Raw genomic sequence first — 12147 nt, forward strand, 5'->3', positions numbered from 1 at the left:
ACATTTTAGGTGTATGCAATAAGCTGTCAATTATTCATCAAGAAAAATAGGGGAAGGGATTTTTATTCCTTGAGTTATCATATATTTACATATTACTGTTATATATATATCTAAGTTACCCTGATTCTGTCAAAAGAATTTGAGATGTAAATATGGGTTATCTTAACTTTACAGCTTTGATTATACTATAAATTTTACCATTTCATTTGGTCACTGCATTTATATTACTGAAATGTATTTTATAACTTCACTTATTGTCATATACAGCTATTCCTTTGTAAAATATCAATGAACTATTAACTGCAGATGTGGGTGTCTTGATCTTATCACAGTATGTTCATTGAGTTCATGTATGAGAAATACTTGTTTTAAGACAAAATGAGAGTGACATGCTACAATTTTATTTTTTTAACTTTTAAAATGAGTAGATTCTGGGCCTTCCCTGGTGGTCCAGTGGTTGAGACTTCACCTTCCAGTGCAGGAGGGTGTACAGGGTTGATCCCTGATCAGGAAGCTAAGACCCCACTTGCCTTGTGGCCAAAAAACAAAAACATAAAACAGAAGCAGTATTGTAACAAATTCAATAATGACTTTAAAAATAGTCCACATTTTTAAAAAGGAAATTAGATCCTATTGAAATTTCTAATCAGTAGAACTTCATTTCCTATCCTAGTGTGACCCTAGACTGCCACCTTTTTTGTAGTTAGCCGCCAAAAGTCTCAAATCTGTTTGTTCCCTGGCATCTTGTTTCTAATAAAACTGGAGGTATTTCTTCCTATATCCCTGAATCCCACTAGGTCAGTGTTGTTTTTGTAACGCTAGACCACCAAAGTCACAGTGCCATTTAACATGACTGGGCTTCCCTGGTGGCTCAGTGGGTAAAAAATCTGCCTACAATGCAGGAGACATAGAAGACACTTTCAGTCCCTGGGTCAGGAAGATCCTCTGGAGAAGAAAGTGGCAACCCACTGTAGTGTTTTTGCCTGGAGAATTCCATGGACAGAGGAGCCTGGTGGGCTACAGTCCATGGTGTTGCAATGAGTCAGACAGGACTGAGCAAATGAGCACTAAATGGAATGCTCCAGCTTGTTGGCACTGTTATAAAGATGGAAATGATACATTGAATATCATTACCTGGTTTCAGTGGGGTTTTGGTGTGGGGGGGGTTGGGGGGTTTTTTGAGTTTTTAAAATCGTTTCTTATAGTCTTTATAAGAAAACTGATCCAGTTCTCTATTACTGCAGTAAGAGCTCAGTTTCATTATTAAGTGATTTCTTTCTAGAGTTCTTATCATCCTAATTTTCACTTTTTGGACTCAGTTTTGGTACTCTTTCCTTTGCATACCAAAATTGAACAGAGAAAGGTTGTAGCCAAATGTTGATATATTTACCTGCCTCTGACAGGTACTTCTGGAAGAAATAGTTAAGTTAGAGAAGTAGTTCCAAATAGTGATTATCAACTGGGGAGGTTGTTTAAACACATTTCAATTCCTAGGACCTGCCCTAGAGCAGCCAAATTAAAATCTCTGGATGGGGCCAAGCACATTAGGGGATCTGAAAAATGCCTAGTGAATATCTTTTGCTTTAAATAATATTTTAAGGTTAAAATAATTTTTCCCTGGTGATGTCTTAGTTTATTTTTTGAACTTTTAGGGGCCTGACTTACAAGGAATCTGGGGTAGACATTGTAGCTGGTAATATGCTGGTCCAGAAAATTAAACCTTTAGCGAAGGCCACCTCCAGACCAGGTAAGTCAGATCTTGTCCTTTGCTAGTTCATCAACCATGACGAACATTGTGTATTGATTTGGGGCTTTGTAGTTAACTGAAGAACATGTTCCAGACTAATGCCAAGCTGCTGTAAGTCTTGTCCTCTTTAAGCCAGACTCAGAGTCATCTGCTTTCTTACCTCTAATAGTAGGGAAAGCATTTCTTATCCATGATCTTAAACTCTAAAGGATGTGTCTGCCCCTTCAATATCTGCTTTCTTGATCAGTCCTTTGCTGTTGAAATGCAGCAAGAAATAAATTTTCTCTCCAACAGGCTGTGATGTTGATCTTGGAGGTTTTGCTGGTCTTTTTGATTTGAAAGCAGCTGGTTTCACTGATCCTCTTCTGGCCTGTGGAACAGATGGCGTTGGGACAAAACTGAAGGTAATCAGACCCTTAAGTGAGTAAAGGCCTTTTGTGAAAGATATGAATTTACTATGTATCAAATATCTTTCTCCTCTTGACATATATGCACTGAAGAGAAGCATACCAAATATTGTTTTGCTACAATGGCTACATGCTTCTAGTAACAGTGTCTTTGAGAGTATATCTGGGACAAAAGAATAACTTTGGACCAAGTAGCTTATCAAAATTTAGTGTTCTTTTGTCTTTAGGTGTTCACAGCACTAGCCAAAAGTCATTATTTGTTAGCCTTCTCTGATAATTGACAAGATACAGTTTGGAACTTACTCTCTAATGTGGATGTTTATATCCTCCGGTAGATTGCCCAGCAGTGCGGTAAACATGAGACCATTGGTCAGGATTTGGTTGCGATGTGTGTAAATGACATTCTGGCCCAAGGAGCAGAGCCCCTCTTTTTCCTTGATTACTTTTCCTGTGGAAAACTTGACCTCCATACGACTGAAGCTGTTATCGCTGGGATCGCCCAAGCTTGTAGAAAGGCTGGATGTGCTCTCCTCGGTATGCGCTTCCATTTTAATCATGCACCCTCGCTGTGTTTCAGCCCTGCATATAAGCCTGATTGGTGACCAGTATAGCCAGCAAGACAAACTGTGCCACGCAATGAGGCAAACAAAATATAGACAGTACCAGCTAAGGAAAACTTAAACCTCGGTGTCCCCAAACCCTCCCCTCGAGGGTCAGACTCACACTTCACCATCACCCAAGGCTTGTCTTCCCCCTGATCCTTGGCCTCTGTTTGACTCCCATGTCTCTCAGTGGCCTCCCGGACAGACAGAGTAGGGGCTTGTTTCCTCCTTACGGCCCTGCAGCAGAGGCAGGTCAGTTCCTGGCATTCTGACTCTTTAAGCCTTAATTTCCCACAGAAATGACACTAAGGATAAAATGTACCCAAGGTTTATAGAACTGTTACTGGAGTACATACATGAGGGTTTTAACAAGATAAATTTGTAGGTTGACCAGAGAAACTAAAACTACCTTTTTTACATCCCCATTTCTGTGGACAGGCCTATCCCAAAAGCCAAAATTGCCTTTCAACCATCTTTTAGAACTGTTCGTGATTTAAATCTGCCAGCCTAGACCCTGTCTTTATATGATATGGTGGTAATGTGAACTTAATGTATTTATTAGGCCAGGGCATTTAGAGTTAGGCAGGAGAAGGAAATGGCAACCCACTCCAGTATTCTTGCCTGGAGAATCCCAGGGACGGAGGAGCCTGGTGGGCTGCCGTCTATGGGGTCGCACAGAGTTGGACACGACTGAAGTGACTTAGCAGCTGCAGCCCTGATTAAATCACTCTTCTAAGCCTGTACCATTATTGGAACATGGGGTGACTGTAAAGATCAAATATAGGTGAGAGTATTTCTGAAACTAAACTGCTAGAAAAATGGCCTTACGTCCAACTGAGCATTCATTCTGTAAAAATAACGACGTTTGGAGGCTATATTCACCCTTTGTGGAAATTAGTGCTGTTTCCCCTGAAATCATGCTTGGTTGAGAGTTCTGTTAGATGGCCCTTAGAGAGCATTTTCCTGAATGTTTGCAGAATACAGCTTGTGTTTAATTGTCCATATGAAGAGTAGCTGGTGTCAGTCACTACTTCCTAGACAGACGTATAAACATTCAATGATTTCTTTGTTCTTGTTTTCTCTTTCTGCCAGGAGGTGAAACGGCAGAGATGCCTGACATGTACCCTCCTGGAGAGTATGATCTAGCTGGTTTTGCCGTTGGCGCCATGGAGCGGGATCAGAAACTTCCTCACCTGGAAAGAATCACAGAAGGGGACGCTGTTATTGGAATCGCTTCATCTGGTCTTCACAGCAACGGATTCAGCCTTGTGAGGAAAATAGTAGCAAATTCTTCCCTCCAGTACTCTTCTCCAGCACCTGTTGGTTGTGGTGACCAGACCTTAGGTACACATACTCACGTTTAAATTCTCCTACTTGGAAATGTCTGAGCAGCCAGTCACTAGGGTTAGGCTGCTTTCATTACTTAAAGTTAGAATGGAACAAATTATTAATACTTAGGCTGTGGTTTGGCTGCTTAGATGTTATAGAACAGGTGTATCTGGCAGGGTCACAGTCCTTCTCTGTTTCAGAATTATTTTTTATGTATGCTTTGGTTTCATTTCATAGACTTAAGTTTTTATCTTATCTTCCCAATATACAGGTGACTTGCTTCTAACCCCAACCAGAATCTACAGCCACTCACTGTTACCTGTCCTGCGTTCAGGACGTGTTAAGGCTGTTGCACATATTACTGGTGGAGGATTACTGGAAAACATCCCCAGAGTCCTCCCTCAGAAATTGGGGGTGAATTTAGGTAAGATCACTAAAAAGAAATTTTGCTCAGAAAACTATTAGGATAAAAAATACATTATGGAAGGAAACTCTTTGGGTAGTTTAAATACACACAGGATTATACCCAGAAATTATTCATCATTTGGACTTCTTGTGGAAAAAATAGGACTGACCCTTTACCATATCTTTTCACGTTATTGTCCGTGTTTATAATGCATAGACCAAGTGAAGTTGCTCAGTCGTGTCTAACTCCTTGTGACCGCATGGACTGTAGCCTACCACGCTCCTCCATCCATGGGATTTTCTAGGCAAGAGTACTGGAATGAGTTGCCATTTTCTTCTGCAGGGGATCTTCCCCACCCAGGGATCGAACCCGGGTCTCCTGCATTGTAGGCAGACGCTTTACCATCTGAGCTACAAGGGAAGTCCTACATATAAGGCATACAGCCCTGTAATTATATCAGATGAGATTTTCTAAGCAGATTCTCTAGGGGGTTGGTAAGCTTAAGCTCTGTCAAGATAGAATCAGGAACTTGCCGGGAGGGAAAGGGAAATGGTAGTTATTAAATAGTCCATGTGCGGGATAGAGAGGACCCAAACCAAGGCATTGGGAAGAGAGAAGAATCATTGTGTGCTTAACATGAAAAAAGAAGTCCCAGGTTTCTGGTTTAGTGGGTACATAGGTGGGAGCGTGCATAGGACAGGAGAAGAGTAGATTTGAATAGAGAATGAGAATCCAGTGTTTTAAGTCTTTGACATGTTCATTGCAATATTTCTGTGAGAGGTTAAAACAGTCTGAATCAGGGAGTAAACCATGTGAAAGTATCAACTCCAAGCAAGGTTTTCAACATGACACTGGTTAGCAGTGTCAAAAAGCAACTTGAGAGGGTAGATTCCACCCCCTAGATTATTGGCACAAGGGATGATAGCAGAGATACAGAGACAGTAAGTGAAGATTGCTGTTTCAGGAAACTTATTGGTTGGGAATTCCCTGGTGAGCCAGTGGTTATGAGTCAGCACTTCACTGTGGTGGCCTCATTTCAGTCCCTGGTCCAGGAACTAAGATCCTGCAAGCCATGCAGTGGGGCCAAAAAAAAAACGAACAAAAACAGTTTTTAAACAGACCTAAGTCTAGCTTGTTAGTTGTTTTTGTTTTATTTTTTGGCCCCACTGTGCAGTTTGCAAGATCTTAATTCCTTATTAGGAAGTGAACCTGGCACGTCCTAACCACTGGACTGACAGGGGTTTCCCTAAATTTTAAAATAAATGCAGAGGGGCAGAGTATTGCTCTTAAACTTTTCTATGTAGCTTAAGTTTTCTACAGTAGTAGCTGTATTTCCTCTAAGTCTGTATATAAGCCACTAGTTTTGTGTCAAACTTAGGGTGCGTTTTCATCATCGCTAAGACCCAACTGGACGTTCTCAGAAGGGTACTATGTCAGCCTTTACTGGAATTCAGCCCCATTAGAGCATCTGTTTCATCAGGGAATTTCTAAGGATCTAGGTAGTTAATGCAGCACAAAACTAATTGAGCAAAAATTTGCTCAATTGTGAATATTGGCCAAGTGTGAGACAAAAGTATTCTTAATGCCTTAGTACAGATGGATCCCCAGAAAGCTTCTGAAAGGCCAGTTAGTAGTTTCTCCTTATATAAAATAGCCGTCCTGGTTTTAATTTCCATAGCTTTATAAATGTGCATGCTTTTATACTTTGGGTCAACAGTAGGTTAAGGAACAACTCTTGCCTGTTTTCAGATGCCCAGACCTGGAGGGTCCCCAGGATCTTCTCATGGTTACAGCAGGAAGGCCACCTCTCTGAAGAGGAGATGGCCAGAACATTTAACTGTGGGATTGGGGCTGCCCTCGTGGTGTCAGAGGACCTGGTGAAGCAGACTCTGCAGGATATTGAGCAGCACCAGGAAGAAGCCTGGGTGATTGGCAGAGTGGTTGCGTGTCCCGAAGGTAACGTGTTCCTTCAGTGGCTCTTAGATCTATAACCTTCAGTATAACTGTGCCCTGCCTTAGGAGCTCTGCCCACCCATTGCTATGGCAACTATCTTTACACAGCTGTCACATGGAAACATCCCAGCCAGTAATACCACACCACGCGTCTCTTCATTTCTGCCTCAGGGTCTGACCCCTGTGTGTAGCAGTCACTCGAACAACCACACCCTGCAGGAAGCAGCCCTTGATCAGTAGGGTGAGAGGTAATGAGTCAGCACCCACTTGAGAAACAGAAGGCGGGAGCAGTTCTAGGCACAGTCTGTCTACACGGCTCCTCTGAGGGTCCCAGTGGGACCAAGCCCAAGTTGCCCACAGTGGTGACCAGCTGAGTAACACACGCAGTGTAAGAGTCTTCCCCATCATCATTCCCTGTCACTTCCCAAAGTAATCTCTCACGCGAGGACTTAAGTCAGGCTCTGCTTTGTGACACAGCTCAATTCGAGGAGCAGTGAGCAAGCACCCTGACAAGCACTGTATTACCCGGAACTCTGTTAGAAGCACTAGAAATTGGCAGAACGGCAGAAAATACACTCAGATTCTCTAACAGAGATGTCAAGACTCGTTAATTTTGCCTTTCATTCCTTTACTGTGTAGGTTTCATTTTCAGGCAGGCTCTCCAAATACCTGTAAGATGTCTTGAGCCCACATCCTTCAACTCACATTGCACTGGGAGAGGCCCTCTCTTTCTCACCTTCCTATATCAAACCTTTGAATGGTCTTGCTTGGTCACATGGCTATCCTTGAAGCTGAGAGGTCGTAACACTAGTGTGGTTGGAAAATCTACGGGAAATGGGAGAGAACACTGGCAGGCACTAACATATCCACTTTACCTACAGTGCTGTAGCTTTTAGTTGAAGTGGGCAGTGTCTGCCTTCAGGAAATTTCTGTGAGTGAGTAATGATAAGTAAAACAAACTTACTATTTGTTTTAATCCTGCATATCTTATTTTCAGAATAAAATGATAGTGTTCTAAAGTGTTTTTAAAACACTTCTCTTTCCATATTACTGTTAATTCACAGTTGTTCTTGACTTATTTATTGGGTATGTTTGCACCAAAGGTTCTCCTCGTGTGAAAGTCGAGCATCTGATTGAAACCATGCAAATAAATGGATCAGTACTGGAGAATGGAACCCTGAGAAATCATATCTCTGTTCAACCGAAAAAGGCAAGAGTAGCTGTCTTAATATCTGGGACAGGTGAGACATGGCTCCCTCTTTACTACAGAACTGTAGACATGTGCTTCCTTTTCTCCCATTCTTCCCCCTAAAAAAACCTCCAACTGTAAGAACAGTGTTAGAGTGGGGCTGGGTATTATTAAGGAATGTTAGCTATTCTGCATTCTCAGTCCTTCCACTTTTCTCAGGCATCTTAGACAGCTTCTAAAGGAAAATTAGAGGGTGTTGGGAACATGGTTGAAGAGAGAGAAGCTTTTCTAGACTGCAAATTGCAACTTTTCGATTGTAGCTTTATAGTTGAAAGTCTTAAGACAGTTGAGGCTTTTTTTAATTGTCAACAGTAGTTTAGTACAAAATTTTCATTTGCCTCTTGTGGGCAGAGGGGTAAAGTAATAAGAGCCTTGTTTTCTCTCATATGGATGGATACAGCACGATTTTTGGCTTATGGGGTTGAACCCAGGCCTTTGGCAGTAAGTGGACAGAGTCCTGACTGCTGGATCACCCAGCAGTTCCCACCACTGTTTTAAGTGACTTTGCTATGAACATTCTTGTAAATATACAATAGGTTCATAAGTACATATCAGATTCTTTCTTTACATTCTCAGAAATATAAATGCTTTACAAGTCTATTTTAAGGTTTCGGTATACTTTGGACCCAAGTTGATGGTAAAGCAAAGAAATGATTGTAAGAGGTCAGTCGTAGTGGTTTCTTCTTGAAAGTGTTCGGGTTTTTTCTTGTTTAATTAAGCAGCTTGTTCCTCCTCCTTCAGTTTTAACATGTGTTAAACTGTTTCTACTGCTATGCTAATTCATATTTTGTGCGTATGTTTTCATGAGATACTAATATATTATTCCAAGAGGAAGGAAATGTAAAAGCCTCACATATTTTGCCAATCTTTTCCAAGACATTTTTATTCAAAAATCTTGACTATTCCCTATTTGAAGTATATAAACCTTTTAAAGAAGTATGCCTTCACCTCTGTTTTTCTGCCTTTTTTCAGGATCGAACCTCCAAGCTCTCATAGACAGCACTAGGGAGCCAGGTAGCTTGGCACACATTGTCGTTGTGATCTCCAACAAAGCTGCAGTGGCTGGCTTAGATAAAGCAGAAAAAGCCGGGATTCCCACCAGAGTAAGTTACTTTGAAAAGCACCTTAACAGATTATTCAAGCTCATAATCTGCCCCTAAGTGTTCTTAAGACATCTGGATTTGGGGTGGCTACTAGGCATTCCAGTTCATTCCTTCATTCTTGATATCACATGTCTTCAGATGGTCAGTGTGGTCTATTTATAGGTTGGATTTTAAATAATTTTTGGTTAATTTGTTGGAGACAGATGGTACTTACCTGTTTCTCTTCTAGGTAATTAACCATAAATTATATAAAAATCGTGCAGCATTTGACAATGCGGTTGACAAAGTCCTTGAAGAGTTCTCCACAGACATAGTCTGTCTTGCAGGATTCATGAGAATTTTGTCTGGCCCCTTTGTCAGAAAATGGAATGGTAAGCAAAAAACTGTTTGATACCACATTGAGAAATCAACTGAAAATGACTCTAGGGTGGTTAATTTACCAAACCATTCCAGTCATGAGAGAGCTACTATGACATTTTATTTTGACACACATAATAATTGAATTTCCTTTGCCTTTAGCCCAGAATATGACCCAGTGATGACTTACTATCCTTCTTCATCAGTTTTCTTTGGTGTGCTATAATTATGTTTTCTAAGATAGCTTAGGTTGCTTTCACATTAATACAAATATAATATTTCATCTTCTGGATAAATACTGGGAGGAGACTTTTTTCCTTGTTTAGAAGTGTGAACCATTGCCAGAAAATGGCAAAGAAGGCATTATTGTCAGATTGCACAGGATCCGCTGTTAATGTCAGGAGCCCTATAAGCCAGAGTAGACCCCTTCCCCTCCAGCTTTGAAACACTGCTGGCACCTGTTCAGAGTCTCTCATTGTGTCTTCATTTGTGCAAGGCAGAAACCTGCTGCTCCCAGGGCCTCCTTGGATGAGAACGTGTATTTCACTTTTCCTCATTTCTGTCTTTGACAATGAAAACACCCAACCTAGAGAAAGCTTGCTCCTGTTGACTCCTGATTCTAGACAGGAAAGTGTACATTCCCTATTTTGACCACATTTTAATTAATTTCCAGGGAAAATGCTCAATATCCACCCATCCTTGCTCCCTTCGTTTAAGGGTTCAAATGCCCATGAACAAGTCCTGGACGCTGGGGTCACAGTCACCGGGTGCACCGTGCACTTTGTAGCTGTGAGTATGGCTCGTGATTAGTATTTAAATGTCATTTGCAGTTGCCAGAGGTAACATTCAAAACTTCTGCTTTCTTTTCCAGGAAGATGTAGATGCTGGTCAAATTATCTTACAGGAAGCCGTTCCAGTGAAGAGGGGTGACACTGTTGAAACTCTATCTGAGAGAGTAAAATTAGCAGAACATAAAATATTTCCCTCAGCCCTCCAGCTGGTAGCCAGTGGAGCTGTATGTCTTGGAGAAAATGGCAGAATCTGTTGGGTCACAGAGGACTGAAGCATCATCACCCGGGAATGCAGACAGTTTTGAGAGCATTGTAGGTGCTGCAGGGTGACTTTTTATCCTGGACTCTGCCTAAAAGATGTGTGAGATATCTGTGTGTTACCTACAGTGGCCTTTCAGGTTTTACCTGTTCGGGGCCTTCTTGTTCATAATCAAACTAGGCCTTCAGAATTCCTTTTACTCTCAGCCAAGTATGATACCAAAACTTAGTCGTTTCTTTTTCAAAGAGCTAACAAGTCTAATAAGTTAGTATCTCGTCCCCGTATTGTATATCTGTACTAATTTGAGACTTCTCGAATTATTCTGATCATAAGTTGGTATCATAAAATTTCTGGGTAGCTCCCATTGAGGGATAGTGTTCTCTGTGCTTTGAAGTATCATTACACATTCCTGTAATAATTGACAGTTTCTATAATACCCAGATTTCAGGTTCACAGTTTGGGAGGATGGAAGGCAATCTACTCAGAGTAGTAAAGCGTTTAAAGGGACCACATGGTTTCCCTCCCTGGCCAGTTCTTTCTAGTCTGGATATGCAATTCTGGAACTGGGAGGTCTAGGTTCACACACCGGGCATATGCACATGACCCTACAAACAGGACCACATTTCTGTCACAGCTGAGCCAACAGTGAATGGCCACCAGGCCCACAGGCAACTAGCCAGCCAGCCTTAAACTTCTGAGCCACTTTCAAAGGGGCTTAAAAGTTCTGCCTGCCCAGCAATGGGCACCTTACTGGAAGGTACCTGGAAGCCCTATACAAGTCCTCCCTTGGAGTTTAAACTCAAAACCTCCAGTACAGGACCCTTACAGTAGTTACACATAGAAGATAGTAAGCTCTCGCCTTAGAATGGGAAAGAGTAGAGGGTGAAGAGAAACAAAGTCAGATGAAAAGACAGAGACCTTGTAGAGAGACCGTCTTCACTGCCTCTGGTCCAAGCCGGCTTCCCCAGGCAGCTGGGCAACACTACCCTACCTCTCATTGACTGTAGTCAGCAACTGCCATCAAATGCTGTTCCAGGTATATCAGTTCATGCAGGTACCTTTGCTGCAGAAACAGTTGATTCATTTTTGTCTAGGGAGTTCATTCAACATAATTATGTGCCTATTATGTACATAATTAAGTGCCAACACTATCCTATGAAATTTTTAGAAAGTTGGAAGATAGAAAGCAAAATGTTATTTAGTTGATAAAATCACATCCTGTAATAAAAGTAGAAGCTGATACCAAGATGTAAATTAGAAAAACCAATCTATTTGTGACCTAATAAATATAATTTAGACACTAATCCCCACAAAAAGGAACCTGGACTCCATGGAAGGCAGCTGATCCAATATCTTCAGATAGGAAGAATCAAAATGTGTCAGAAATACCTGGTTGACAGAACCAAAAAAATAAAAGCAGGCAGGACTCTTGCATACTGAAAGGACAAAGGAGTCACATAGGGTGTTCTGCTGTCTGGTTTGTGATAAACAGTATTTGGACATGTTGAGTGTATGTACAGCCATTGTGATAAACAGTATTTGGACATGTTGAGTGTATGTGCAGCCATTGGTTTAAAATGATACTTGAGAAAAGGTCATTTAACATAAGAAAGAGGAAATGCATAGAAGGGTGACAACAGATGTTAAATTCTTTTGTTAATGAAATACGGATGTTTGTCTTTAATGTCTCTGTTTCTATTTGTGTAAGCAGGATTAAACAAGCCCCTACATTGTGTTCAGGTATAAAGATATGAGATAGGGGAAAAGGGGTTTGACTTTAATCGGTTGTGCAGGTTATACACAACAGAGCATTCAAGTGTCGGTTCCAAAGTGATGGGTAAGCCAGATATTCTAGAGAGGAATGTTACAATAATTTTTTAAGAGGTTTTAGCCTCTAAATGTACCTTCTTAAATGTTTTACCATTTTTTAACTGCTATACAAAC

The 12147-nt window shown here is 41.2% G+C and overlaps 1 protein-coding gene and 1 non-coding gene across 5 annotated transcripts in view; one reads left to right on the forward strand and one right to left on the reverse strand.

Moving 5' to 3' along the window:
- The window catches only part of GART (phosphoribosylglycinamide formyltransferase, phosphoribosylglycinamide synthetase, phosphoribosylaminoimidazole synthetase), a 29202-nt gene extending 17314 nt beyond the window's left edge, over window positions 1-11888 (forward strand). For 3 of the 4 annotated variants that reach the window (XM_005674671.3, XM_005674675.3, XM_005674672.3), the window contains exons 13-23: window positions 1653-1747; window positions 2042-2151; window positions 2490-2688; window positions 3849-4100; window positions 4357-4509; window positions 6241-6447; window positions 7548-7685; window positions 8666-8796; window positions 9026-9167; window positions 9827-9942; window positions 10025-11887. In XM_005674671.3, the coding sequence (XP_005674728.3) occupies window positions 1653-1747; window positions 2042-2151; window positions 2490-2688; window positions 3849-4100; window positions 4357-4509; window positions 6241-6447; window positions 7548-7685; window positions 8666-8796; window positions 9026-9167; window positions 9827-9942; window positions 10025-10216 (1735 nt within the window). In that variant the 3' untranslated portion in view covers window positions 10217-11887. Of the gene's footprint in view, window positions 1-1652; window positions 1748-2041; window positions 2152-2489; window positions 2689-3848; window positions 4101-4356; window positions 4510-6240; window positions 6448-7547; window positions 7686-8665; window positions 8797-9025; window positions 9168-9826; window positions 9943-10024 lie in introns of all 4 variants that reach the window. The other variant, XM_005674673.3, reaches the window with a different exon arrangement.
- Window positions 4840-4911, reverse strand: TRNAC-ACA. Its single transcript has one exon. It is a non-coding gene; the product is annotated as a tRNA-Cys (tRNA).

Source organism: Capra hircus, chromosome 1 (genome assembly GCF_001704415.2).
Source record: "Capra hircus breed San Clemente chromosome 1, ASM170441v1, whole genome shotgun sequence".
In the NCBI taxonomy this organism is placed as follows: domain Eukaryota; kingdom Metazoa; phylum Chordata; class Mammalia; order Artiodactyla; family Bovidae; genus Capra; species Capra hircus.